We start from the raw sequence: 27,283 nt of genomic DNA on the forward strand, positions 1-27,283 counted from the left end.
CAACTATGATTGGTTTCAATCAGTCTTTGAATTGGTTGAGATTCGTAAGCTCCAGTGTCTTCTGAGTATTTGAAATAGTAACTCAACCAGATATGGCACCTGATGAGAGAAGTCTGAAACTAACTATTATGATTCCAAGAAAAAGAAGAGGCTAGGACGCATGCCATCATATTACAATATGACTAGAGATTTTATGGACCGGTGGATATAATCCACAGCAACACAACTGATTAGCCTCGGACGACGGGTATTTATTCCTCTTCACCCACGGTGCACCATTCAACTCAACAGGGAAGATAAGTACATAAATAATTACAGCACATAGAGAGAACAAGGGATGAAGGAAGGAGAAGAAGACAGGGAGCCACAGGGACACATTAGACCCTCCCACCCGACTCTCCTACTAAGCAAATCACCGCTTCGATTTGCGACCCCCGATCCCGAGCCGGCCCAGATTCGGCAGACTTGACCTATGCTTATGCGCAGACCCCAGGATAGAAGATCCACCACCCTTGGACGCAGCCGCATCCAACACACCGCGGGCACTGCTGCCGGCATTCGCCCCAGATAACCCTGCAGCACCGCCCGCCGTACCGGGATTCGCAGTGCCGGCACCGGCAGATCCGGCGCGCGGGGGTCGGGCAGACCCACGCGGTCTCGGGTGCGGTCTGCCGTTGCAGCAGCAGAGAGTGCAGCGGTGAGAGAGGGGTTGTTGTGCAAGGGACCGGTTGGGTCGAGTGAGGAGGGGCGCTGGCTGGCCTGGGAGCGGCGGGCGCGTTCCTGGACAGACTTGAATTTGTCCAGGAGCTCGACCCAGCGGATGGTGTTTTCGTCGCGTGGTTTCAGGCGGCTGCCGCTTGGGCGGTCGTAGGATGGTGCTGCTTGGCTGTTGGCAAGACGGGGATATGAGCCTTTTATTTCGAGGTATAAGAAGACTTTAAAAGACAGGGTTTTCACGTACCTGCGGGGTCCGCCATGGAGAAACCCGATGTTGCTGACGCTGTTGAGGCGGTTCTTGAGTGCAGCAAAAGCTGAGCTTTGGGGGAGAAGCATGAGCACGCCGTAGAGACACTTGTAGAGGTAGGGGTATTTTTCTGGTTCGAGAAGCTGGAGCCGGAGATCTAATGAGGGATCAGTTAGCCATATTGTCACTTCAAGGATCGAAAGAACCACTAACAGGTGAATACTGGAGACTCCAAGAGCTGGACGAGTTTGTCGATCTGGATCAGCATGTTGACAGTCATTTCAAGCTCGGCACTGAGAGACCTGTGTAAGTAGACGCAAGCAACGTGGGTGTCATAAGGGACTTACAAGACTTGGAGAAGATTGTACGCCTGTTCATAGGCCTGGGCAAGAAGACACAGAGAAAAGGTAGAGACGGCGTTGTGGCACCATGACCTGAAAAGCGCAACAAAGAACATTTGACCGTCCTGGGGAATTGTTAGCAGAAGTTTAGTGCAAAGTAGGAGATGATTCTATAATTACCCTCGAGTCAAGGTTCCTCAACCGTTTCCTTAACTCTGAGAGCTCCGGGGCGGTGATGAGGTTGTTGTTGAGATTTTGTACCATGATACTGGCGAATTCGATATCCTGCCAAAAAATGTCAGCACTTATTCCTCGAAGAAAGACTTAGAGACTCGCCTCTTCCTTCTCAAGGCAATCCGCCAAAGTCCGGTAGATACGCTCCGGGCTGAGATTCAGACAAAGCTGTCTGATAATCAGATTCCCCCGTACCTCCAGCAGATGTCGATCGGTGGAAAACAGCTGCAAAAGGTTCACCATAAACGAGGCAAAATAGCTATCCTCGCTATTCCTCGAGATTTGCGAGAGAAGCTGCAAGTCCTTCGTAACAACCGCTTCTGCAGGGTCCGACAATGTTTTCAATAGAGCCGGGAAGGTCCCGTCGTTAAACGCAACCACTTTCCGTGGGGCTTTGCGGTGTAACATAATAAGCCACGACAGTGCAGCTGACCGGGTGGCTTCATTCTCGTTGAGGAATTGTAATGTAAGGGAGTTGACGGCGGCGGCATAATCGAGATCAGCCGGATGGACCGGTGCTGAGATGATACTACTGCGCGGTGTTGCTGCGGCGGAAGATTCCTGTTGCGGCGCTGGTTTCTTTGTATCATTGCCCATATCTGAAGGTTTTCCTCCAGGTGTCGACGATCTCCTTTCCACGCTCTCTTTACTGGCGGTAATAGATGGAACCTTAGGCTGGGCTTGGACCACCTCCTCGGTTGGTTCATCGGATAGAGAATAGATGTACTCGAGCAGTGATGTGTTGACTCGATTTGCTGCCTGCCGAACTTGATCCGAACCACTCGACATTGCTGGCAGCACTTGAGTCAGAAGCCGCGGGACGAATGGGAGGATGTCCTCAGGGCTGATCTCGAAGAACGTATCGATCCAACGGAGGGCAGTGAGCTGTATCTCTTCCTCTGCGAGAAAGTTAGCATTAAATTTGGTGTATGCACCTGGGAAAATCATACGATAAGATGTGTCGACAAAGCCGACGAGAATATCCAGAATCTTTGGATAATCGATCTGCACATCTTGCCCCGGGATCCAGTCCCCATCGGCCTGAAGAACTTCTTCATCGATGAGCGATTCAGATGCGGAATCATCAACGGCGATATCCTCCTTCTCGCCATCTTCAACGCCACCAGTTCCCACAGTTTGCTCGGTCTTGGTGCTCCCGGTATCACTTGCAGCTGAGCGTCTGCGACTGTGCTGATCCATGCGGCTTTCTTCAATTCCCTTCTTCAAGCGCGTGATCCTCTTGATCTCGGATAAAAATCGGTCAAGGAGGCCTTGGGTAGCAACATTGACATCCTTGTTGGGCCCACCAAGGAAATTGATCAATCCCTCCAGGAACTCGGGCAAGTAGCTTACGAGCTCCAGGTCGGGAATCGTGTCCAATAAAGTCAGCCACGACACTAGGAAATTCCGAGTAAATGGCCCGATCACATGGATGCGTTCTTTGAGCAAAGGGATGAACTTGGCGAGTGAAAAGGCTGTTGGGAGCTCGATATCGTCCAACGCCCCCGGATCTGCCGCTTCCTTCTCAGACAGCTGGAGCACTGATACATATGAAGCTGCGGATTCGGCCACAATATCCTTTACCAAGCGGTCGAGAAGCTCCGCACCATTCTTCACTGAAAGCTCGGAATCAGACGCAAGCTAATCTGCGTATTAGCGCTTGCAAAACATACACCCACAAGAAAACCGCGATAGGCGCTCACCTTGGCCAGCGCATCAAAGATGTCGTTGAAGAACAGCAAGATTTCCCCTTTGGCCACCTTGGCAATGTTGTACATGCTCTCGCAGGCATAGTACCGGACTCGCGCATCTTGATCGGAAAAGCACGCCAGGACCGGCGGCACGATCTCCTTCAAGTACGGCGCAACTCCTTCCTAGACACCAGGTATCAGTACCAAGCCCTCCCAATCGTATCTGCAGTATACCCCAGCGACTCACTGATCCCAGTGCAATCGAGGCCGCAGCCAACCCGATCAGACCTCCATTCCTGGCGTGGGGTTGATGAACAGCGTAGGCATAGTCGTGGCAGAGCTGCTCAACGATCTTCTGGATCTTCTCGACTTCTCCCTTGAAAACAGCTTCGCGAACGATTTTCTCGAGTCTGCATGGGAGTTACCAGTTAGTATATGGTCGGTCTCCACCGGTTCCTCCGGTCCCCGACCTCTCCCCGAGGGTTCGGCTCCTAAACGTACTCCAAGGCCCCCTGTTTTCGTTTATCATAGAGCTTGTCGTTCAGCAACCGCTGGATTGAGTGATCCATCGCTCCAAAAAGCGACTGTGCAATCTGCCCCAAGCTGCGACCGGCTACGCAATGCTCATGGTGAGGTGGAGAGGGGATTTGGTCGTATCGAACGGAGCTGTCGCGAGATCGGCACGAGCTCGAAAATGGGCTGGGCGTCGGTCGAGTTCGGGGTCGCGGTGACAATCTCAAATGGCCCGAAGGCTGGTTGCTTCAAAAGCTGTGTTGGGAGAGTGCAAGCAACAAGTACGAGGGGAGGGAGATGCGTTGTCAACGTTCGCAAGGTGGAGAGTCCAAGCGCGGTGTGACGTATGTCAGCAGCGGAGTTGTCCCGGCTCGGACTCTCTTCTGGGGGTGTTTCACCCCCAAACACTAGGGGATTTGGCATGATTAACTTGATTGTATGGGTATAGGTGTGAAAAATACAGGATTCGGTTTGTCTAATGGCTATCACGCTTCTAATTGACAGTTGCATATGCTTCAAAATAAAGATACGTGGGTACCGATGTACAGTGATGCGCCAGAGTCCCCAAATCCATTGCACTTCTCAGTGGCTGATGTACTGGAAAACCGCAGAGACATCCCGTTCACTTGTCTCTTGTCGGAGGAGCAGGTCTTGGATCTGATTCAGGGGCCCCTGCTCTCCACTATTAACAAAATGGTTCCATGAGCTCGTGTCTCCATAGAGCATGGCCGGAGCCTTGATAAACTGGGTGCCGTCGGACCGACATCGTTTGCATTTAAAGGTATCGTGGGTATCGCAGGGTGTCTCAGGTTTGAACTGGAAAAGTTCCCGCAGTGATTCCAGCGAGAAGTGGCGCTCGACGTCCTCGGCCGAATCGACAACGCAAGACGAGAGCGACTGTTTGTGTGATTGACGTTGGAAGATCTTTTCCTCAATCGAGCCGGTCGCAATGAACCGATAGACAAAGCAGTCCTTCTTCTGTCCATCACGCCATACACGGGCCAGTGCTTGCTGGTCAGCGGCCGGGTTCCAATCAGGATCGAAGAGTACCAGCCGGTTGGCTCCGATCAGGTTCAGACCACATCCACCGGCCTTACTACTGAGCAGGAAAACAAACTCGGGCCCATCCGGGTCGTTGAATTTGTCCACAAGCTTCTGCCGCTTCTTGATGTTCATTGTGCCATCGAGCCGCAGACTACCATAGGCTCGCGATCGACAGAGCCGTTCAAAGAGATCCAGGGTCTGGGTGTAATTGCTGATGAGAACAATCTTGTCGTTAGTGTCTTGACGAATCCGTGCTAACATCCGATCAAGCACCATCATCTTCCCAGAGTACCAGCTCTTGACGTCTCGGTCACGGCCCCTGGCTTCGGGCGGCGTGAAGTCCTCGGGGTAAGTATGCTCGCTCCCTGGAAGATCGCTGGCTATGTCGAGTAGATCGGGGTGGTTGCAAAGCTTCTTTAAAATTCCGATTGCCTTGAGAGGTTGGCTGCCTTTTCCTCGAAGCAGGCTTCGGATCTCCGGGCTTTGGATGAAATGATTGTAGAGGTCGAGTTGGAACTGGGACATGTTGCAGAACACGACATGCTCATATTTGATGGGCAAGTATTTCGAAAGAATGTCGTTCGTCCGGCGGATGATGAACTTGTTGACAATGCCGGAAAGTTCAACCAAGCGCTCGTCACCCTTCTTTCGGTCTTCTTCAGTGCCTGCGGCATCGCGACCCCGAAGAATCGGCAGTTCAAACTTTTTCCGAAACTCATTCTGAGAGCCCAGGAGGTTTGGATTGGCAAAATGAAGGAGAGCAAAGTACTCGGACAGGTCGTTCTGGATGGGCGTTCCGGAAAGAATTACCCGACGACTAACATTGAGGCTGTTCAAAGCTGTCCATGTCAAGCTCTCCTTGTTTTTGAGCCGATGGCCTTCGTCACATAGAAGCAACCCGATTGGAGTGTCTTTAAGTGCCTCCACATACATGCGCAGCGTCTCGTACGACACGATAAGCACGGGCCTCACGATGCTACGTCCTGACGCCATGGCCCATTGCTTGATTTGGGTCGTGAGTTCTGTCTTGGTAGCCTTGCCATCCACCGCGAAAGGTATCGTAGCATCCTTCCCCAGCCATTTCGCTGTAATTGTTAGATGGAGCCGGAAATGGAATCGGATATACCACTTACTGAGTTCGTTGGCCCAATTCCCTACCAAACTGGACGGGCAAGCTATCACGCATTTCTGGATTGTTGTTTTCCCAGCCTCCGAGGACTGTTTTAACAGGCTCCACATTAGAGCGATGCATTGAAGCTGTGGATGTCAGTATCGAGACAGAAGAGGTGATGGCCACCTTTAATCGTACCGTTTTGCCCAGTCCCATACCGTCCGCCATGATGCAGCCATTTGCATTCCTGTCGACCATCCCAGTTGTGCATCTATAAAGAAACTGCAAATACCCAAGCTATTTAGTAGTGGTTCAGTGGTTCAGAATGGGACAAGACGGTACCTTCACACCCTCCACTTGATGTGGTCGGAGAACCTTGGCCAACCTGGGATCAATGACCACAGGCACCTTTGGCCGGTCTTCCACTTTCTTTTTGAGACCAAGGATATCAGCCAGACTCTTATGAACCAGTGGCTCATCCAGCTCGGGCTTGTGCTCTTCCTTCTGCCCTTCTTGATCCTTGGGCGCAGACTCCTCGGCGACATCGTCAACGGTTGGGTCATACAAGACAATGGCAAATTCTCCACTGGGATCATGAAGTGGCTTGACCACAAACGTCGCACCTCGTCGCATGCCCAAGGTCGGGGCGGGGCGACCGGCGTTGTAGTCGTCGGTGACTTTGTTGATCAAAGGGATTTGGAACCTTTGTCTGAACGCAGCATCTTTATCCTTGGGCTTGAACACGGGAAATTTGTTGGCTTCTCGGGTTGCTAAAGCCAGCCGATCTTCATTAGTGTACGGCTTCTCCGCCCCATCTTCCGCACTTCCATCGGCATTGGCATAGTTCACCTTGCGCCTCTTCCTGGCCGGCTTCTCTGAGGCTCGAGTGTAAGTTGCCGATCCCGGGCACTTGAAGGGCTTGGCGAGGCGATTAATTGAGTCTGACGATTTGGGTTGTAATGGTGTTTTGGCACCGCCGTCTGTTGCGGATGGCCGCGGTCGATACCTTCGGGGATGTCAACACATGGATATTTCCAATATAGGGGTTTGATGGTGACTCACATTGTTTTTTGTTAGAAGGTTAACTCATGCCAGTCCCGCAATATATCATGCCCAAAGTTTGGTTCGCCGGGTGTGTTGGAGTGCCGTGGAAGGGCGTAGTTGCCACCGTCGACGCGTTTCTGCCTCGCGTCTGCCTTCACCAAAATGCCACGCTCTCACGTGACCTGATGTGGTACCCCGCCATAGTAGAAGCCGAGGAACATCGAGCTTCAATTGACACCCTTTTTCGAGTCTCCAGGTCTTATGTCTTCGGATTTCTGGGCCGGATATCTCAGCGGGGCCATTGGTATCATCATTGGCAACCCGCTTGATGTGATCAAAGTAAGGCTACAGGCAGGTCACTCAGATGCAGGTACATCACGTCTAAACGGCTTTGAGAAGGCCAGCTCTCTTGTACGAGGTGTGTGTCGCATTGTTGCATTATTAGTAAACGTCTGGCAACTCCTCAAAGTCGCCATCATTAATTTAAGTTTTAGGCGCCGCTGCCCCAATCCTGGGATATGGGGCTCTCAATGCCCTTCTCTTTGTCGCCTACAACCGCTCGTTGACGTCAATAGACAGCTCTGTGACGGATCCAACAAATCCTGACGGGGTTCCTCTGTACAAGATCTGGCTTGCCGGAGCCGCAGGCGGACTGGCCAGCTGGACGATCTCGTCGCCGACGGAATTCATTAAATGCCGGGCACAGCTGAATTCTCGTCCGGGAGTGTCTTCGTGGACAGTTGCCAAGGATATCTATCGCACTCGCGGTTGGAAGGGACTCTACTTAGGGGGAGGGATCACTAGCGCCCGCGATTCAATTGGCTATGGATTCTAGTATGACGCCCGTCCCCCCTCCCGATTCCCGGCAAGCCGATCCCGATCCCTTTTATTTACAAATCATCCCCGCAGTTTTTGGTCCTATGAGATTTGCAAACGAGCTCTGGCGTCGCCGGATGATGGGGCACATCATGCCGCGATGAAGATCCTTCTCTGTGGTGGCATTGCGGGCATTGTTACGTGGGGATCTGTTTTCCCTCTGGATATGGTCAAGACCAGATTGCAGGCACAAACGATTCAGGACCATTCTTCTATGGGGACACCCACTGAAGGCCAGTCATTATTACGGACGCAGCACCAGACATTGAACTCGGTTCAAATTGCGAAAGAAGCCTATCGCGCCGAAGGCTTGAAGGTATTCTACCGTGGGCTCGGCATTTGCAGTATCAGAGCGTTTTTTGTGAATGCTGTCCAGGTTTGTTTTTCCTCTATTACTGGCAATTTTATACTAATGTGCTATGAGTAGTGGGCAGCATATGAGTGGCTGATGAAAAGTTTTAACTGTACTTGGGGTTCACCAGAACCACTGCCCGGCATGTAGATGGGTATACATCCATGGATTGACCGAGGTGCAACTCACAAGCCCTACATTTAGACCGAACGCTTTTTCAGGTTAGATCCTACTTGGTATTGAGGGATATTCGATTGGAATTACTCCGGAGTATTGCTAGTAAGGGGGGTAAATTTCACCCTGATGCCTTTGTATCCGCCGACAACCGGCACTTTTGGGCAGACCCGCAAACCGGAAGAAGGCAGACCCGCCGCGCATCGGCGATATAAAAAAAAACATCACGTGAGACTCCACTCAAGATGCAAGGCAAAAATAGCACCCTGGACTGGTGCTGAAAGGTCCTTCGAAGCTGAGCGTTTTGTTTATTCCTCTTGGTGATCAGACGGACGGTTCCTGGCCGCGCCTGATGGAAAGGTTACGATGAGTAGCCCGGCGCAGTGTCGTGGCGGTCAAGCCCAAGAATCAATCGTCCATTTCCATCGTGGTATCCTGCGATCGCTTGCCGTTGTCTGTGCCCAGTCCGACGGCAGCTTCGGCGATCTTTTGCGAGTGAGGTTCTTCGCGCAGAAGGCGGATTCTATCAACCCAGACACCGTGTCAGTAAAGATGTCGAGGGGAGGGGGGAGGGTCGCAGCATTCCTAAGATACACTCACCTTCTCTTGTGGTTTTTTCCCTTGGCGTGCGCCTTCAGGTTATAATCGCTTTCAAACCATTTCGCACACTCGACACAGTAGTGCTGCCCGAGACCCGGGAGATCCTCTGCATCTTTAGTCTCTTTGTATTGCGACAGATGACGAGGCGAGTCGATATCAGCGCGGACCTGATCGTAGTCTCTGTACCACGACAATAGGTCATGGGTTAGTCCACTGGAAGCAATTCAAGAGCGCACAGATCCAGCATACCTGGTCCGGCGCTTCGTCTTGATTCTTCTCAAGGCGCCCATTGTCGACGATCACGTTGCCCGTCAATGAAACATTGGAGGGAAAAGGGCTTTAATCACCGATTTCCGGAGCAATCCTGGCAAAGAGTCAGCGGGTCACAAAGGCGCGAAATTTCCGTTGGTTTGTGGGGCGCAGCGATTGAAACGCCTCGCTGCTGATTGGCCCGTCGTCAGGCTTGGCCTCAGCGCGCGGGAGCCCCGTCGGCACGCCTCGGCTCGCTCGGTTTCGTCACCGGCTTACGCTGTGTATTTTATGCGTATTTTATGACGTTTGCATGCGATAATTCCTGCTCCGGGGATGTTTCCAGCAAGGCTCGACTTGGATACTGGCCAAGCTAGGCTGATATATATGAAGGATTTCCCCTATCCGCAAGCAGTGGCATGTTCCTGAGATTGCTATCCCCAGAAAGGTATAGAATGTGTGTCCATGGACCTGGTTTCCATCAAATCCACATGCCGAGTTGAAGCAATTCGTACAGTAAACCCATCCCGAGCAAAAGCCGCATGCCCTTTGGTCCGAAAGAATACCCGCAAAATGTAATTGGAATCGCCGTGATTGGTGGCTCAGCGCTGCCCGTCACATGCCCTGTATTGTATTTACCCCGGTTTTCTGTCTTCGACAGATAGAGACAGAGGTCTGTTGTGGTATATAGTAGTATGCTTCTCTAATATATATATATATATATATATATGTGAGTATACAAAAGAAAATAATATGACTCTCATTAAAACATATGATTTTACTTGAACTATTCGTTAGAAGAAAAGAAGGAAATAAAAGGATTAAAGAAACATGCAAACCCAGGGTCGCATGCGGCCGCCAGGCCATTACCGCTGCGTAATCGCCATGGTAACAGCGATTACGGCTCTCTCGGTCCGCTTCTCCCACTCAAAACCACCAAGCTTCCCTCTTCTTCCCTCATTTTTTCTCTCTTCTTTTCCCTCACTCTCCACTCCCTTTCTACTTTGGCGGTGGTTGCTAGCTCTTTGATGTTTCCTATTTCCACATAGCGAGAGCTGTCCATCATGATCTCCACCCGCCTTGCGCGCGTCGGTGCGCTGGTAAGCATCACCCTACCTCGTCGCCTTGGGAATGTGCCAGCGATGGCCTTCTCCAAAGCCTGCTGTCTCCCTGTGTGAATTGGAAGCTAATATGTCTGATGCTTATAGGCCCCGAAATCCCGTCTGGTAAGCTGCGCCTTTTGATGCCAGGATCACACGTGGTCTTGGACAACACAGAGCTGTATGGGGGTGATTTATGCAATGACTGACTCGAAACTTGATAGTTTTTCGGGACTCGGGCCTTCGCTACCGTTGGCGATTCCCCCCTTGACAAGAAGGTTGAGATGACCAACTGGGAGAAGGTGAGTGGCCCTCAAGTCTTGGAGCCTCACAACCGGGCGCTTTACCAGAACCGTGATGACAGTGGCTGACAGCTCGAATAATAGGGTAACTACATTAACTACAAGTACGATCTCGCCTTGCATATATTACTTTTTCTATTTCTTCCTCCGCGGGGAGTTGGATAGCTGCGCATGTCTGTCATGGAAAATGCAGTATCCGCGACCTGGGACGGTAGAAAATCTGCAGAAATGGCATTTGCTAACAGAGCTGCACCTATAGGAAGATGTCCGAGAACCTCGACATTGTTCGCGCTCGTCTGCAGCGCCCTCTCACCTACGCCGAGAAGGTTCTGTACTCTCACCTCGACGACCCTCACGGTCAGGACATCGAGCGTGGCGCTTCCTACCTGAAGCTGCGCCCCGACCGTGTTGCTTGCCAGGACGCCACTGCCCAGATGGCCATCCTGCAGTTCATGTCGGCTGGAATGCCGTCTGTTCAGACCCCCACCACTGTGCACTGCGACCACTTGATTGAGGCCCAGATCGGAGGTGACAAGGATCTTGCTCGTGCCAACGATATCAACAAGGAGGTCTACGACTTCCTTGCGTCTGCCACAGCCAAGTACAACATTGGTTTCTGGAAGCCCGGTTCCGGTATCATCCACCAGATCGTCCTGGAGAACTACGCTTTCCCCGGTGGTCTGATGATCGGAACTGACTCCCATACTCCCAACGCTGGTGGTCTCGCCATGGCCGCCATTGGTGTCGGTGGTGCTGATGCTGTCGATGTCATGGCTGGTCTTCCTTGGGAATTGAAGGCCCCCAAGGTCATTGGTGTCCGCCTTACTGGCCAGCTGTCCGGCTGGACCTCTCCCAAGGACATCATCCTGAAGGTCGCCGGTCTCCTGACCGTTAAGGGTGGTACTGGTGCCATCATTGAGTACCACGGCCCCGGTGTCGACTCTCTGTCTTGCACTGGTATGGGTACCATTTGCAACATGGGTGCTGAGATCGGTGCCACCACCTCTATGTTCCCCTTCAACGACCGCATGTACGACTACTTGCGCGCCACCAAGCGTCAGCACATTGGTGACTTCTCTCGCGACTACGCTGCTCAGCTGCGCGAGGACGAGGGTGCCGAGTACGACCAGCTCATCGAGATCAACCTGTCGGAGCTCGAGCCCCACATCAACGGACCCTTCACTCCCGACCTGGCCACCCCCATCTCCACCTTCAAGGAGGCCGTCGAGACCAACAAGTGGCCCGAGGAGCTCAAGGTCGGTCTGATTGGCTCTTGCACCAACTCGTCGTACGAGGACATGTCGCGTGCGGCCTCGATCGCCCGCGACGCTCTTGACCACGGCATCAAGTCCAAGTCTCTATTCACCATTACGCCCGGTTCGGAGCAGATCCGCGCCACCATTGAGCGTGACGGTCAGCTCCAGACTCTCGAGGAGTACGGTGGTGTCATCCTGGCTAACGCCTGCGGTCCTTGCATTGGACAGTGGGACCGCAAGGATGTCAAGAAGGGCGAGCCCAACTCGATCATCTCTTCCTACAACCGTAACTTCACTGGCCGTAACGACGCCAACCCCGCCACCCACGCCTTCGTTGCCTCTCCAGACCTGGTCGTCGCCATGACCGTGGCCGGTACACTCAAGTTCAACCCCGTGACCGACACCCTGAAGGACAAGGATGGCAAGGAGTTCAAGCTGAAGCCCCCGACCGGTGACGGTCTGCCCAACCAGGGCTACGACCCCGGCCGTGACACCTACCAGGCTCCTCCCGCCGACCGTGCCTCGATCAATGTCGCTGTCTCCCCGAGCAGTGACCGTCTGCAGGTCCTGGGCGGTTTCGCCAAGTGGGACGGCAAGGATGCCACGGACATCCCGATCCTGATCAAGTGCCAGGGCAAAACCACCACTGACCACATCTCCATGGCTGGCCCGTGGTTGAAGTACCGTGGCCACCTGGACAACATCTCCAACAACATGCTGATCGGTGCCGTCAACGCCGAGAACGGTGAGGCCAACAAGGTCAAGAACGCCTTCACTGGCGAGTACAACGCCGTCCCCGCCACTGCCCGTGACTACAAGGCTCGTGGCACCCAGTGGATTGTCATTGGTGACTGGAACTACGGTGAGGGTTCGTCGCGTGAGCACGCCGCCCTGGAGCCCCGTCACCTGGGCGGTCTCGCCGTCATCACCCGCTCGTTCGCTCGTATCCACGAGACCAACCTGAAGAAGCAGGGTATGCTGCCCCTGACTTTCTCCGACCCCGCCGACTACGACAAGATCAACCCCGAGGACAAGGTCGACCTGCTGTGCACTGAGCTCGCCGTTGGTCAGCCCGTGACCCTCCGCGTCCACCCCAAGAATGGCGGCAAGGCCTTCGACATCAAGCTCAGCCACACTTTCAATGAGTCCCAGCTGGAGTGGTTCCACGATGGGTCTGCCCTGAACACCATGGCTCGCAAGTCGGGCAACTAAGCGATCCATCCCTTCACTCAAACCCTCTTTCCAAGCACCGCTGACCGCTGACTCTCGGCTGGTCGAGGTGTCCGTGTAAAACTATTCTCTGGTGTGTTGAGGAACCACGAACACACGCTGTGTGGGATGTGTGCATGTGTCCCTTGTTTTTGAGCCAGGTTCGAGGAGTTGTGCTCCGGGGAAAAATTTCTTTTTTTATGACTGATCTGCTTGTTTCCTTTTTTTCCGTCTCTTGATTCCCAATGTTTCTGGGTGGGTTCAATGAATATAGTTTGGTTTTCCCCCTACATCACTCTGTATGTTAGATGCATACAACATTTCCTTGGTTATTTTGGTTTCCAGCTAGTAGATTGTAAAGCTATCTGCAGAACTGTATAGAACTACTGAACTACTTATTCATCAGCTCTGATAGACGAATGAACCTGCGGGTTTTCAGGCTGAGATAATCTGCCGAGGCCCAACTCGGCCCCGCGTCGACTGTCTCTCTGGACAGTCTTTTAGGCGCGCCATCTCTCCAGGAAATTACGTGCTTCCACCCTCTGCCAGGTGAGTAGTTGAGCTATCAAGATCACAGCCATAGGACACCGCAGTCTTGTCATCTCGTCAAATAGCCTCGGTGCTCTTTTTGCATTGAAGCCCGTTAAGCTACAGTTCTAATTCGGGCGTCTCATCAAGACTTCACCAGCACCAGCTCAGTGCTTTGAACCATGGCAACGCAACTTGTTCGCCTGCCGGAGGTGGAACGACTCAGTGCGTCCGTGGTGAGGATCCTGGGCGGGAATCCAGGAAAGGTATGTCTCTCAATATTTTGCGTATAACTCGAACTCATCAGGCTAATGATACACTATATGAGGATGGGACATTCAGTTTACACTACAAGGTGAGTATTGCATCCTTGCTATTTCACCGGGCCAACACTAATTGCTACTCGCCAGGAACAAATACATACTTGATTGGCAGTGGGCACCAGCGCATCCTCATCGACACAGGCGAGGGCAAGCCAACATGGGCGGCCCATCTTCAGTCCCTGCTATCGGAAGAGAAAGCCACCGTGCACCAGGCCCTGATTACACACTGGCACGGTGACCACGTCAATGGCATTCCGGATCTGCTCAAGATCTGTCCCCGCGCGCAAGTCTTCAAGCACCAGCCCGATGCCGGGCAGACAGAGATTCAAGACGGGCAGGTATTTCGCGTCGAGGGTGCGACGCTGACTGCATTCCATACTCCCGGACATACAGAAGACCATATGGTATTTGTATTGGATGAGGAGAATGCACTATTTACAGGCGATAGTAAGAAACTACCAACTCTCTCCTTCTCCTTTCTTCTTTTTTTACTTGCCTTTACTAAATGTGCCAGATGTCCTGGGCCACGGCACCGCCGTCTTTGAAGACCTCCACGTCTATTTATCCAGCCTGCACCGCATGCGCGACCGTGTCTCTGGCCGTGGATATCCCGGCCACGGTGCCGTGATCGACAACGCAACGGCCCGTGTCGTCGAGTACATCAAGCACCGCCAGCAACGGGAGGATGAGGTGCTGCGTGTCATGCAGTATGGGAAGCTCGATGTCCCTGAGAATGAGCCCTCGCCCAACCCGAAACGTGGGTGGACGCCATTACAGCTGGTGCGGGTCATTTATCGTGATATTCCGGAGAGTCTGCATTTGCCTGCGTCGCATGGCGTGTTGCAGGTGCTGCTGAAACTAGAGGCGGAGGGTCGGGTGGTTCATGACTCGGATTCGGGGGACTGGACGCTGGCAGGCCAGCGGCCTACATTATAACTACTTTGATTTGGACGTGTGATTATACCCATCCGTGGATATACTCCTTATGTCTGCTGTGGGTAGCATGGTTGATATGTCCAAGATGGGAATGGAGAGCCACAAAAATGTCACAAGGTATCCCTGGAGAATAATAAAAGTAAAAATAGCCATTAGACATACACAAATCCATTGATTATACTTGTATTTCTGTGATACTTAGACCCAAGTATATCCATGGTGATTGACAGCCTCTTATGTAATTCGGCTGGCGACGTCAGCGCGGTGTCATCACGAGAAGCAGAGTCACCCTTGGAGCCCCCAACTTCGAGCGCTGACTGGCTGGGCGGGGGTTCCAATAGCAAGTGCAACTTGGACACGAAAACAACCGACATGCTGGACTGTCCAACCGGTCCAAAGGAGCACTAAACCAGGGAGGTTACTGGTGATCTGCCCCTCTTTTCTGTTATTAGCTCTGGATAGAATAAAAAATACATACAAAACTCGGTCATCATCAGGAAATTCTGAGATTCTTCTTTTCTCCCCTTCACACCCCGATGTGAGCGTTATTGAGGAGCTCCACCTCGTAGCTGTTCCAAGTTTCTTCGGGGCGCTGACCTCACCTCTCTCCCCGCCCTTCTGACCCGCCTTTTTTTTTTCTTTCTTTCTCTGTGCAAGACCATTCCAACCGGCCTCGTTTTCGTTGCTCGTCTTATGGAGACGGCCTGAGAGAGCCTGTCTAGCTTTCTCAGCGTATTCGCTGTCGCTGTCCCTGCAGTCTCGCTCGTCTGCGTCCAAGGAAAGCGGTTGGTTCGGGTCTCTCCCCCGCATCTCCAAGAAAGACTGAGTCTAACCGCACGAATTGCCGGAGCCACAGGAACCTTCACGGGGTTGAAACTACGCCCAGTCTCTCCTTTCTTCTTGCCTTGCCTCCTTTTGTCTCTACTCCCTGGTATCCGAGCTTCCCGCGATCATGCCTTCTCTTGAAGATCCCAAGCCCAGTGAGGCGCGGCTGCTTCTGGTGTCGAATCGCCTGCCGATCACGATCAAACGGTCCGCAGATGGGAAATACGACTTCTCCATGTCGTCTGGTGGTTTGGTCAGTGGCTTGAGTGGTCTCTCGAAATCGACAACCTTCCAGTGGTACGGCTGGCCCGGTCTGGAAGTGCCCGAGGGAGAAATTTCGGTGGTCAAGCAGCGCCTGAAGAATGAATATGGCGCGGTGCCGGTTTTTATTGACGATGACCTGGCGGACCGACATTACAATGGATTCTCAAGTCAGTTTGGCCTTGAATTCCCCCGCAAGATGTTTGAAGTGACAGGATATGGTATACTAACTTGGGTGATTCCTCGGAATAGACTCAATTCTCTGGCCCCTCTTCCATTACCACCCCGGTGAAATCACCTTTGATGAGTCGGCTTGGGAGGCCTACAAGGAGGCCAACCGCTTGTTCGCAAAGGCCATTGCCAAGGAGGTCCAGGATGGGGACTTGATCTGGGTCCACGACTACCATCTCATGCTACTTCCTGAAATGCTTCGCGAAGAGATCGGCGATAGCAAGCAGAATGTCAAGATTGGATTCTTCCTGCACACCCCATTTCCCAGCAGTGAGATCTATCGCATTCTTCCGGTGCGGAACGAGCTGCTCCTGGGTGTTCTGCATTGCGATCTGATCGGCTTCCACACCTACGACTATACCCGACATTTTTTGAGCAGCTGCTCGCGCTTACTGTAAGTGTGCTTCTGTATGTGAGTGTGGAAGTTCTGCCTAACGGGAATTAGGGGCCTTGCGACAACGCCGAATGGCATTGAATTCCAGGGCAAGATTATCACCTGCGGCGCTTTCCCCATCGGGATCGACCCGGAGAAGTTCAAGGAAGGCTTGAAAAAGGAGAAGGTTCAAAAACGCATTGCCATGTTGGAGCAGAAATTCCAAGGCGTGAAACTCATGGTCGGTGTCGATCGTCTGGATTACATCAAAGGCGTGCCACAGAAGCTGCACGCGCTCGAGGTATTTCTCAGTGACCATCCGGAATGGGTGGGCAAGGTCGTCTTGGTACAAGTTGCCGTTCCCAGCCGACAAGATGTCGAAGAATATCAGAACTTGCGGGCTGTGGTGAACGAGCTGGTTGGCCGGATCAACGGAAAGTTCGGTGAGTACCTATCCCCTCGACCTGAGATCCAGGGCTTGATGCTGATGTATTCGATTTCTCTAGGCACTGTGGAGTTCATGCCTATTCACTTCCTCCACAAGTCCGTCAACTTCGACGAGCTCATTGCCCTCTATGCGGTGTCTGATGCGTGCATCGTCTCGTCTACTCGGGACGGAATGAACCTCGTGGCCTACGAATACATCGCAACTCAGCAAAAACGCCATGGAGTTTTGGTGCTTTCCGAGTTTGCGGGCGCAGCCCAGAGTCTCAACGGGAGCATTATCGTCAACCCTTGGAACACGGAGGAGCTGGCCGGCGCATATCAAGAAGCCGTCACCATGAGCGATGAGCAGAGAGCACTCAATTTCGCCAAGCTGGACAAATATGTCTCTAAGTACACCAGGTATGGTGCATAACCCCTACGAGTCATCTGATCATAATCTAACCATCTGCCTTACAGTGCCTTCTGGGGCCAGTCCTTCGTGACTGAGCTCACCCGGATATCTGCCCAGTCGGCGGACAAATTCCAATCCAAGAAACCGACTCCCGCCAGTGATGGCGAGGTCTCAGCGCCGAAGCAGGCTGCGTAATGACTTTCAATTCTTCTCTCTTGCATTCTCTTTTTTGAGACTCGCACGTTCTGATCCAACTTTGGAATGGACCTGCATTGAATGAAACGAGGATGCTCTACACGAACAATGGATGTGGCGAAATGTATTTTCTTGGTCTTCTCTTCTTTTCTCTTCAGGCGACATGGGGATATATTCTTTTTTCCTTCTTTCTTATCGGGTCTTTCTTATTTCTTTCTGTCGATGGGTTCGTTTCTAGGAATAATCATTTACTCTCTCCATTCTAGATGTGGTGCATCTGATGACTTCGCTGGTCGTGTCTTCCAATGTCTTTGGGTATCTGTTGGATAGGTAGAGAGATAGACAAATGTTTCATTATGTTTTATGAGCTATTTATCAACTGGTCCTGACATACTGTGATCATCGACCACAACACGTAAGACAACACCAGGATATACCATACCAAACCAAGGAATCCTATAGACACAAGTAAATTAGCCAATTGCTTTTTATCAGAGTAATATAAGCATCCAAACCCGTCCATGAATCTGCCTTTCATTCCCCTGCACCAAACACCATCGATACCCGGGCAACACGCCCCGAAGGGTATGCAGCTACCGCCCAAGTATCTCTGACAGGTATATAGATATTGGCGGTGTATAATCATGACAGATAACAGATGTTGGAGGTTTTCGAGCATAACTCACCTTATGAACGAAGACGCGTAACAACTCTGCTGGGAATTGTGTAGGTGTTTGGCGAGGTTCTTGTAAGGAGAGAGGGTTGAAGAAGAGAAATACCTTTCTCGGAAAAACAATTTCGAGGATACGCTAATCTGCTTTTGCTCTATGGCATGGCTGTACCTAGATCCTAGATACAACAGTGCAATTATTTCATTATTTCATTATAAACACCATGACGCCGTGCAATCTCGACGAATGGATTGGCAGTTCGGAAACAAAACTACTCTCCCACAGTGTGCGGTCTTCAGCCAGCACCTTTCTCGCTTCCTCCACTTTGCGCAAGCCGTGGGCCCCCCAATAGGTCGCCGATGCCCCTCACCAGGTCATTAAGTTTGGTTTAAATAAGGACGGGGGATCTCCGCCCTCATTTTCATTTTCTTTCCTTCATCTTTACTCCAAACTCGAAATCCAAACAAGACAGACAAGTCTTCGTGATATGGCTTCAACAGTATGTACCCCCTTTTGTAAGGAGCCCTTGGAATATCGAGTTAGCGGGACTAGATTCCCCCCGGCTGGTAGACAAATTCCGACGTGTTGCAGGTGGATTACTACTGGGACGAGGACGGTCCTGGTGCAGCTATCAAAGCTGAAAAGGGCTTCAAACTCGTTCATCCTGTCGTGGGCACCGAACCCAAAACCGGTACCTCGGTCTATATGTTCGAGGCAGACACCCAAATTCGATCTATGGAACTTGATAGAAGATACTGTATATGAAACCACCGGTCCGAAGACAGAATCGGAGATCATTCAGACAATCAACAAGGACAACGTGGCGGGCTTGCAGGTGGAACAGGTGTGAAACCGGAGAGACTGATATAAACTACTGCTGTATCAGAATCGTTCGGGTGTTATATAACAGGATGAATTCCCCGCGAGTTTCAATGGGATATAGTTAGGTGATCTAGTCAAGAATATACCATGTTGTAGCATTTCTTCAGGGAAATGAAACCCCGAGGCGCGGGCAGCCTTGCCAAAGGGAATTACAAGACCATAAAGTCGACTCAACTATTTGGACTTTTGGGCTAGTGTGAATACTGCGAGTATATACATGAATAAATAGGGTTTTAGTTATCCGGGATTCGACCGCATAAATGCTACATATAGAACTTGTGGGTTTTAGCTAAATTTATCTTATCCGGACTTGGTACATATCTCGATAGGTACGGCCGTGTTTATGGCTCGATAGGAAATAATTCTTAGCATTTAACTCACAAACCAGGCGTCAATTAATCCTCTCAGTATCTTCCTAATATAGTTCATTACTGTGCCGAATATAGCTTTAACTATTCTTTCTGTCGAATCAGTTCAGTGGCTTCATAGTCGGTGACCTCACCTTGATGCATGACAGCCATGTTCAACATCCACTATTTTGTGAATATACTGGACTCGAATTAAATTAAACCAAATGCTAGAGACTGCTGGTTTTCCAATATGCTGGATTTCTCAGAACATCTGGTAATTGAAGTCCTATAGTTCTGCCCGGAACCTCATACCGAGTGCAAACAATGCAAACTCTTACCACCCCGAGAAATTCTCGACCGCATCAGCTCTGCTTTTCCTGGAGCTGTCCGAACAACCTGACATTCAGTGGGGGTGTTCTTGGTCCCGCAGTGGTTTTCTCCTTGATCATCGTTCAATTTTCCTTTTCCTGATACCTCCGATCTCGTCGGGATCTGCTCCGCGAGCATTGCACGACAATGGCACCAAGCCACCTCCTCCGGGCTATCATGCCCTTCAGCGCCGCAATGGCACCGTCGGCGACCCTGGCCCGGTCAAAGATTCCCTCATCCGCAGCATTAATTCACTCCGTCATCCGCTCCGCCTCAACGAAAACCAAGATCCCCAAAAACAAGCAGCCCTCACAACCACCACCCAATACGTACACACCAGCAGCACTACAGCCGCCCTCGCGCCTTCGCACCTACGCCTACAGTTCCAAGACCGGCACTGTTATCTCCGTCGGCCGCATGGACCGCACCGTCCGCGTCAGCCACCGCCACACGACTTTCGACACAACCGTGCAAAAGGTGTACCCGAAGGAAACGGAGTACCTGGTCTCGGACCCGCGCAACTCGCTGCGCGAGGGCGACGTGATCGAGTTCTCGTCCGGCGCGCCCAAGACCCGCCACGTTCGCCACGTCGTCGAGCGCATTATCAACCCCTTCGGCTCGGCGATCGAGGACCGTCCGCCCGTGATGTCGCGCAAGGAACGTGAGCAGGAGCGCGAGCGCAAATGGGCGGAGAAGTATGTCCGTCGCGAATCAAGGCGTCTGGGTCAGCCTATTGATCTTGCTGCTGAGGCGAGGGCGCGTCTGCCGAAGCATGACCAGAGCAAGATGAAGAATGCTTCCCTGGCGAGCTTGGTTCATCGTATTCATCGCAACAATGAGCGTGCTGGGAAGGTTAAGACGTTGGTTCTGAGCCGGACTGGGGGTAACTAAGGTCTCTTTTATGGGTGTGTATTGACTACTGCTCGAACCCAGGGTTCCTCGTTGGGGGTTCTTCTTCTGAGCCCAAGTCTTCCTGTGGACTTGTGCCGTATCTTTATATTTCTCATGTCTGTCTGATATCTGTTCTGGTGTTGCATATCGGATCAATGTACTATACCGTTTCTGCGTGCAATTCTTCTTTTCATATATCCATGGCGTAGATATGCCCTGGCATAGATCATCGGCTAGCCCGGTGTCGATAGGAGCAATGCTTGTAAATGAGAAATCTACATCGACTGCAGAACTACTTGGCTCTAGCGTGGATATGTGTACCTGATCCATATTCGGTACTGGATCCATCGCATGCCCATACCCATACCTCAACGGCAGCATCTACCAATGTTATGCTGATAGCAATGATAAATCTAGCATTTTCAGAATTCTGATTAGATAGAGCTTTCAATAATAACAGTTTCCAGCTGCTGTGGCCCAGTGACGACATATCCAGGTTCCGGAATTCATTCCCGTTGCTCAGGCTGTTTAGGGCTGGCCGTGGCGAGCAGCCAAGTCGTCATTAAAGTGGCAGGAAACACCCCCCTTTGATATCCATCTTCTCATATTAAGCGCTCCATTTTCCCTATTCAAACATTCGTAGTTGAGCATCAACTTGTCAGCCCCATTCACAATGAGTGCAATCAACCCTATGTCACCACCGACACCATCCTCGAACCTCTTAGTTAAAAGAGACGCCGACACCTACGTCCCCGTCCGCGCCCTAATAGCCCACGGCTTCCTAATGACCTTCGCAATCGGGCTCTTCCTCCCCATCGGCGCCACAATCATCCAAGTCGTCCCCTGGAGCAAGAAAGTAACACAGCTACACGCGCCCCTGCAAGCATTCGCCCTGGCCATGCTCGTCGCAGGCATGGGCGTCGGCATCTATCTGGGCGTGGAGACTGACAAAATTGACACCTACCACCCGATCATCGGATTCATTGTTGTCGGCGGCCTGCTGCTGTTCCAGCCGCTCATGGGTCTCCTGGCGCATCTGTACTACCGCCGCTCCGGTCGGCGCAGCCCGCTTGCGTATGTGCATCGCTGGTGGGGGCGGCTTTTGGTGATTCTAGGCATCGTTAATGGTGGGCTGGGGTTTATGCTTGCTGGGATTGGGTCGCCTGGGTGTCCCGTTGGTGCTGTTATTGCTTATTCGATTATTGCGGGGATTGTCATTTGTGCGTATCTTGCTGTTGTTGTTTTTGGGACTTTCAGACAGTATTCTTCTCGGCCCAAGGTTCAGGAGATGAGCAAGCCTTAGGATGAATGTCTTGTTTGTTCGAACGAGGTGCTGGGGCCTCGGCTTTGTATCAAGTTTACATCAAGGCTTCGCTTGTGTCTCGGTGCTAGTTCGCAATAAGTAGGTTGGTGTCTATTCTTATGTCCAGACTCCACACTATATGTGACAAAACCCTGGCTGGTCGCCTAAGGATTATATCCAGATACCTGAAACATACTACCTAATTAGGAATGATAAACATGAAATCTGTACAATCTCTTAAAGCAATTACTTAACCTAAATGAAATGCATGCGACCTATCAGAAGAACAATCCAAGCCTCTGGTTGCTTTAAATACCTCCAGTCCAGGAAATCATCCATGATAATAGCACTATAGCTCTCTCGCCTTTTGGGCGCTTTCATTAGGAATAACTGCATGAATAGTTGCTGAGACAGGGAGAAGAATGGAATCGACGAAGAAACAAGGGTTCATTTAACCTGTTTTCTTTTTCCTTCCACGAGTGTCTCCCAAACATGGAGTGTGGTATCAGTTCCACGATTGAACCATGACATCTCCATAGGTAGGAGGTTGCTAGAAACAGGCTTCTGAGACAGGACTCAGCATCCAGGCATCATTAGATAAGTGTTTCATTAATATTGGCTATCGGCCTAGTGGCTTGTGGCTAAGAAAAAGTAGATCGCCGTGCTCGGGCCTCGGCTCCTGGCCTTTAGCTAAATGATCCGTAGGAACCTTGAATGGCGGGAACACTAGAAGGGTAGTTTTGTTAAATCACTTAAGAGGAACTGATTTTGATTTTGATTTTGATTTTGATTTTTCTTTTGTTACGGACTAAGCAATCGAGAACAGCCGTCTGTAGAAGCCATGGGCTGACAAGGAGAAACAAGAAAAATCAGGGAAAACACTGCCCCCACCCCTTTGACGAATATCCATAAGATTACATTTTATTCCTAGATCTTGCCACCTCGATGTGACTTCGTTTGTCTTTATAAGGAGAGATCTTTCCGACGATGTAACCAAGCCTAGCCCTTGAACTGGCTGCCTAGTTTAGGGCATCCCACTACATGGTCCATGACAGTATGAGCCAAACACCACACACTGATGGCATACCTAGTGGGACCACCAAGATTTGAGATTATAGGCCAAATTAATTAGCAAAACTACCATAAATATATTGAATGAATCAGTGGACATACCCTAATTAGGCAAGTGATAATAAGCCCCTGCTGAAACAGACTAGCAAGGCTTGTTCATTGTCTTCAGGCGTGCAGAGCCCCCAAGACTAGAATAGGAAGTAAAAAAAGAGTAATTGGTAATGCTGGAGGCCCAAAGAAGCTCCATAGCTGTGAATACTTGAGTATAAAGGAGTTGTGAAGGATCTCGATCCAGTGGTTTCTCCCTTACTCCCATAGCATACTTTTCTTCTGTATTATTATCCAACAATAATGGGTCATCCCATTGGAAGGGGGCACTTGCTCCACCGTTTCCTGCTTGTTCTGTTGGTGCTGAATGCCTATATAATATCATCCGTCTGCGCTGCCCCTCGCCATCGCCCTGGATCCAAGCTCTCCTCAGCCCCCCAAATCTACAGCAGAGACGACAGCGCCTTCGACTCTAATGACTGGGACACCCTCCACAATGCCTACGAAGCCTACGTCGACACCTTCTTTGCACCCCAAGGCTTCCCCCACGACGTGCCCGAGGGCGAGAAAATCGACCGAACCACCTACGAATACGCCGAAGAAGACAGCTGCGAGATGAGCAAGCTTGTCCTGGGCGACAAGATCGGCACAGGAGCCAACGCCCAAGTCTTCCGCGCCACGCTATCCGTCCCCCACCATCAAGACCAAACCGTGGCGGCCAAGCGAGCCGCCGACGGAGATTTGATGGTCAATGGCGCCATCCTCCAGAATGGGACCCGGAGTGACAATGTCATGAAGGTATTGGGTTACTTCCGGTACGGAGAGGAGGCGGCGATTATCTTCATGCCCGTGGTCGGCGGCGGCGATTTGAAGGGCAAAATTGCCCAGTATCAGCGGGATGGCCAGAAAGCTGTCAATCGGGCGTTTAAGCAGGTCATGGAGGGTGTGCGGGCGGTTCATAAGGCCAATGTTATCCATGGTGATCTCAAGCCTGCCAATGTTCTCTTGGAGGGCAGTACGCTGAAGTTGACGGACTTCGATAACGCGAGGAAGACCGGCAATTCTCTTGTGTGGAATTTTGGCACTGATGGCTACATGGCTCCTGGTATGGTCCTTTTCCCTTCGTGTCTGTGTCGTCATGCTAACACCGCTTTTCATAGAAATTATCAGAAAGAAATCCTACAACACAAAGATCGATGTTTTTTCCCTGGGCATGATCTGGCTCGACATGACATATCCCGACATGGGAGGAGATGCCAACGACAAGCGGTTGTCGCTGTGGAAAGCTTTGATCACCAGTGGGGTTGACAGCGAGTGGGTCAAAGCCGACAAAGTGGAAGAGCTCCTAAAGAAGAATTTCTCGGATTTGAACGACGACATGCGGACGCTGCTGGGGACGGTTCTTTGCGAGCCGGAGTCTCGTCTGGATATTGAGAAGTTCTACGAGGAATTCAACCAGAAGGCAGAGTTTTAATCGTAGATTTTAATAAGAATATAGTAAATACAAATCGCCGACCCTTGCTTCGCTCGGTGGCTTTAGGAGACATGGTAGATACTAAAAATTAAACTTAAAGCCTTATGAGCTAAATTTTATCCAGATAGCTAATTTACTACTTTGTCTCGCTTTTTTATTTTTTATTTATTGATTGATTGATTTTTCAATCCTCTTTTTAATATCTATTCGCCTCTCTTCCCTATATTTATTCTGATCAGCTGAACTAAGGTCAGGGAAGTTTTTTCGCTGCGGTGACATATTACAATATGAAGATCCACAGATGCCCACAGGGGCTGTTTTATACTTCCTGTTTGAGGGCAATGCATGGAGGATTTTGGTTTGGGCATTTACCGCCACGTCAGCTTGCCAATGTGATCGACACCCCAAAAACTGTTATCTTTCGCTGTTTCGCTCAACTAGGCACTTTGTTTTCTTTCTTCTTCTCTCGAGCAAGAACCCTTTCATTTTTGATATATGATGTGGCCATGCCTCTCTTGGCCCTTCCCAACGAGCTACTGCTGCACATAGCACAAAACCTGTCGGTCCAGGAAGACATCAGTGTCTTGTGTCAAGCGAATCGACGCCTTTATGATCTACTGCAAGATTATCTCTACTGGTACAACGCACAGCATGATAAATCCTCGGCCTTGGTATTCGGTGCCTTGCGCGGGCTGAGAGCAGTTGTGGAAAAATCACTAAGAGCAAAGCCCCTGGACATCGATGCACCGCCGTTACCCACGTCCAGGCGCTATATGGGGCATAATGCCGTCTGCATTGCAATCAACAGACAGCACCCCGACCTGGTCGAATTGCTTCTTTCGAATGGCGCAAGTATCCACGGCCACTGTCGCGGCAAAGTCACCTATCTGGGGACCGCGGCACAACACGGGAACCTCAAGACCATGCAGGTGCTGCTTGACCGTGGGGCGAGTATCCATGCAACAGATGGGAATGGCATGACGGCGCTGCACCATGCGGTTGCGTGGAATCATCTCGCCAGTGTCGATTTCCTGCTCGATCGCGGGGCCGATATCACCGCGATGGAATATCTAGGCCAAACCCCGCTCTGCAAGGCTGCGTTGCATGGCAACATGGATTGCATTCAACACCTTATAAAGCGCGGCGCTAGCGCCGAGCTACAGTCCCCCACAGGTCGCCGGGCCCTCTATATCGCCATGGGATCCGGTCATGCGGAGATCTCCCAGCTTCTCCTCGACCGCGGCGTGATCCTTGAGAAACGCGAAGAACTCTTCCACCGCGCCGCACAGTACGGATACCTCGCCTGTCTGGAAATGCTCCTGAAACTAGGCGTCCCCGTTGATTGTAAGGGAGAGAACAATACGACAGCCTTGTACTACGCCGCATCAGACTGTACACCCTCAGACGGCGGCCTCGATATCATCACCCGACTGCTGGATGCAGGTGCAGATATGAATATAAGAAGTTTCCACGACCGGACGCCGTTATTCGCTGCAGCCCTGCGCGGACAGAAAAGTGTCGCCAAACTCCTCTTGGATCGAGGCGCTGACCCTAACGCTTATGTCTTATATGCTGGAGAGCCCCAAACCGCCCTATGGGGAGTTCTCAATGGCGATATGCGCAATTGGGATATTGCCGAGCTGTTATTGGAGAGAGGGGCCAACCCAAACCTCCTTTGCACGTTGCAGAACCAGCATCCTCTTGTACATCCGAAAGAGTATCCCGATGATCATATGCTGCAATTGATGCTTTCCAAAGGGGCGGATATGAGCCGTGGGATTCCTTGCACATAGAAAGTATTTATAATGCAATCGCATAGTTGTTTCTTAGCGCTCAGGTGACCTTGGTTTAATTAATTAGGATAAATATAGAGAAGGAAAGGGGCAGGGGTTTATGAAAGGTCAGAAAAAGGATTAAGAAATAGTGACAGCAGTAGTAGAATAGCCATCTATATATTAAAGATAGATAATAAGACCCGTTGGGCAAGATAAAAATGAGTTAATAAGGGTTTAATATCTAATTTCTATCATATACTACGTCTCCTAAAACCGCCTGAGCGAAGCAAGGGTTAGTATCTTGTGGCTATAGTCATTGATAGTGGGTTGACTCAGAGTCTGGTCACATTGCGAGAGTCGAAGATCACAGTTCCCAGATATCAGAAACCGTGTTGTAACTGAGATGAAGTGCACTGTAGAGACACTATAGTCATGCTCAAGGAGGGTCGGGTATTTTTGTATTCTGCTGGGACCCACAGCTTCATCGTGAGGCCTGATGAGCATGACGCAAGGGGTGTCCCCGCGCTGTCCTCCATGATCCACATGTAGCGTAGGCCTTGATGTCCCTTGATCGCCCAAGTTCGTTTCCCGGCCGAAGCTAGGGACGGAGAAGTCGGGTTAAAGGTGGCCAAGTGACTAAGTAGCGGTGCGATTCCAGATTGTGCTGCGGTGGTTCCCACGGCAGCCAGTAGTATATCAGGCCCTTCTTTCTCCCAGAGTAGATGTGGGGTCGGTCGTGTTGTTGATTTCGACTTGGGGCAAGACACATCACGATTCGAAGTTCATGATCTACCCCGTAGACGGCGGATTGACAGCGATTGTCTGCTTCAGCTCTTCGACTTTCTTTAGCGTCCTATCATGCACTGTGACTGAGTCGCC

General features: G+C 51.2%; 11 protein-coding genes across 11 annotated transcripts; 8 read left to right on the forward strand and 3 right to left on the reverse strand.

The window, feature by feature from the left end:
* Nucleotides 1–377: 377 nt before the first annotated feature.
* On the reverse strand, nt 378–4,166 carry NUU61_008257 (VAC14 family protein; the record flags this gene model as incomplete). Its single annotated transcript, XM_056658782.1, has 12 exons — nt 378–470; nt 538–886; nt 962–1,121; nt 1,178–1,257; nt 1,312–1,430; nt 1,486–1,590; nt 1,642–2,438; nt 2,490–3,180; nt 3,243–3,413; nt 3,478–3,640; nt 3,732–3,843; nt 3,893–4,166. The coding sequence occupies 12 exons, from the start codon at nt 4,164–4,166 to the stop codon at nt 378–380; spliced, it is 3,114 nt and encodes a 1,037-aa protein (XP_056509075.1).
* Nucleotides 4,167–4,325: 159 nt separating this feature from the next.
* On the reverse strand, nt 4,326–7,144 carry NUU61_008258 (DNA-dependent ATPase RAD54; the record flags this gene model as incomplete). Its single annotated transcript, XM_056658783.1, has 5 exons — nt 4,326–5,872; nt 5,921–6,044; nt 6,097–6,195; nt 6,241–6,904; nt 7,137–7,144. The coding sequence occupies 5 exons, from the start codon at nt 7,142–7,144 to the stop codon at nt 4,326–4,328; spliced, it is 2,442 nt and encodes an 813-aa protein (XP_056509076.1).
* Nucleotides 7,145–7,203: 59 nt separating this feature from the next.
* Nucleotides 7,204–8,320, forward strand: NUU61_008259 (uncharacterized protein; the record flags this gene model as incomplete). Its single annotated transcript, XM_056658784.1, has 4 exons — nt 7,204–7,360; nt 7,437–7,776; nt 7,852–8,194; nt 8,246–8,320. The coding sequence occupies 4 exons, from the start codon at nt 7,204–7,206 to the stop codon at nt 8,318–8,320; spliced, it is 915 nt and encodes a 304-aa protein (XP_056509077.1).
* A 432-nt stretch (nt 8,321–8,752) lies between these two features.
* Nucleotides 8,753–9,234, reverse strand: NUU61_008260 (putative C2H2 finger domain protein; the record flags this gene model as incomplete). Its single annotated transcript, XM_056658785.1, has 3 exons — nt 8,753–8,867; nt 8,945–9,124; nt 9,194–9,234. The coding sequence occupies 3 exons, from the start codon at nt 9,232–9,234 to the stop codon at nt 8,753–8,755; spliced, it is 336 nt and encodes a 111-aa protein (XP_056509078.1).
* Nucleotides 9,235–10,257: 1,023 nt separating this feature from the next.
* acoA (aconitate hydratase ACO1) lies at nt 10,258–13,063 on the forward strand (the record flags this gene model as incomplete). The annotated part of the gene is made up of 5 exons (XM_056658786.1): nt 10,258–10,293; nt 10,402–10,419; nt 10,518–10,595; nt 10,680–10,699; nt 10,855–13,063. 5 exons carry the CDS (start codon nt 10,258–10,260, stop codon nt 13,061–13,063), a joined length of 2,361 nt encoding a protein of 786 aa, XP_056509079.1.
* Nucleotides 13,064–13,770: 707 nt separating this feature from the next.
* Nucleotides 13,771–14,847, forward strand: NUU61_008262 (uncharacterized protein; the record flags this gene model as incomplete). The annotated part of the gene is made up of 4 exons (XM_056658787.1): nt 13,771–13,854; nt 13,931–13,943; nt 13,999–14,358; nt 14,426–14,847. The coding sequence occupies 4 exons, from the start codon at nt 13,771–13,773 to the stop codon at nt 14,845–14,847; spliced, it is 879 nt and encodes a 292-aa protein (XP_056509080.1).
* Nucleotides 14,848–15,799: 952 nt separating this feature from the next.
* On the forward strand, nt 15,800–17,570 carry NUU61_008263 (glycosyltransferase family 20 protein; the record flags this gene model as incomplete). The annotated part of the gene is made up of 5 exons (XM_056658788.1): nt 15,800–16,103; nt 16,186–16,558; nt 16,610–16,980; nt 17,044–17,383; nt 17,441–17,570. 5 exons carry the CDS (start codon nt 15,800–15,802, stop codon nt 17,568–17,570), a joined length of 1,518 nt encoding a protein of 505 aa, XP_056509081.1.
* Nucleotides 17,571–19,989: 2,419 nt separating this feature from the next.
* Nucleotides 19,990–20,733, forward strand: NUU61_008264 (uncharacterized protein; the record flags this gene model as incomplete). The annotated part of the gene is made up of 1 exon (XM_056658789.1): nt 19,990–20,733. One exon carries the CDS (start codon nt 19,990–19,992, stop codon nt 20,731–20,733), a length of 744 nt encoding a protein of 247 aa, XP_056509082.1.
* Nucleotides 20,734–21,406: 673 nt separating this feature from the next.
* Nucleotides 21,407–22,036, forward strand: NUU61_008265 (cytochrome b561 domain-containing protein; the record flags this gene model as incomplete). Its single annotated transcript, XM_056658790.1, has 1 exon — nt 21,407–22,036. One exon carries the CDS (start codon nt 21,407–21,409, stop codon nt 22,034–22,036), a length of 630 nt encoding a protein of 209 aa, XP_056509083.1.
* A 1,422-nt stretch (nt 22,037–23,458) lies between these two features.
* On the forward strand, nt 23,459–24,905 carry NUU61_008266 (uncharacterized protein; the record flags this gene model as incomplete). Its single annotated transcript, XM_056658791.1, has 3 exons — nt 23,459–24,260; nt 24,406–24,576; nt 24,889–24,905. 3 exons carry the CDS (start codon nt 23,459–23,461, stop codon nt 24,903–24,905), a joined length of 990 nt encoding a protein of 329 aa, XP_056509084.1.
* A 230-nt stretch (nt 24,906–25,135) lies between these two features.
* Nucleotides 25,136–26,422, forward strand: NUU61_008267 (ankyrin repeat domain-containing protein; the record flags this gene model as incomplete). The annotated part of the gene is made up of 1 exon (XM_056658792.1): nt 25,136–26,422. One exon carries the CDS (start codon nt 25,136–25,138, stop codon nt 26,420–26,422), a length of 1,287 nt encoding a protein of 428 aa, XP_056509085.1.
* Between the last annotated feature and the right edge of the window lie 861 nt (nt 26,423–27,283).

Source organism: Penicillium alfredii (genome assembly GCF_028826965.1).
Source record: "Penicillium alfredii strain IBT 34128 chromosome Unknown utg000010l_segment0_segment0, whole genome shotgun sequence".
In the NCBI taxonomy this organism is placed as follows: domain Eukaryota; kingdom Fungi; phylum Ascomycota; class Eurotiomycetes; order Eurotiales; family Aspergillaceae; genus Penicillium; species Penicillium alfredii.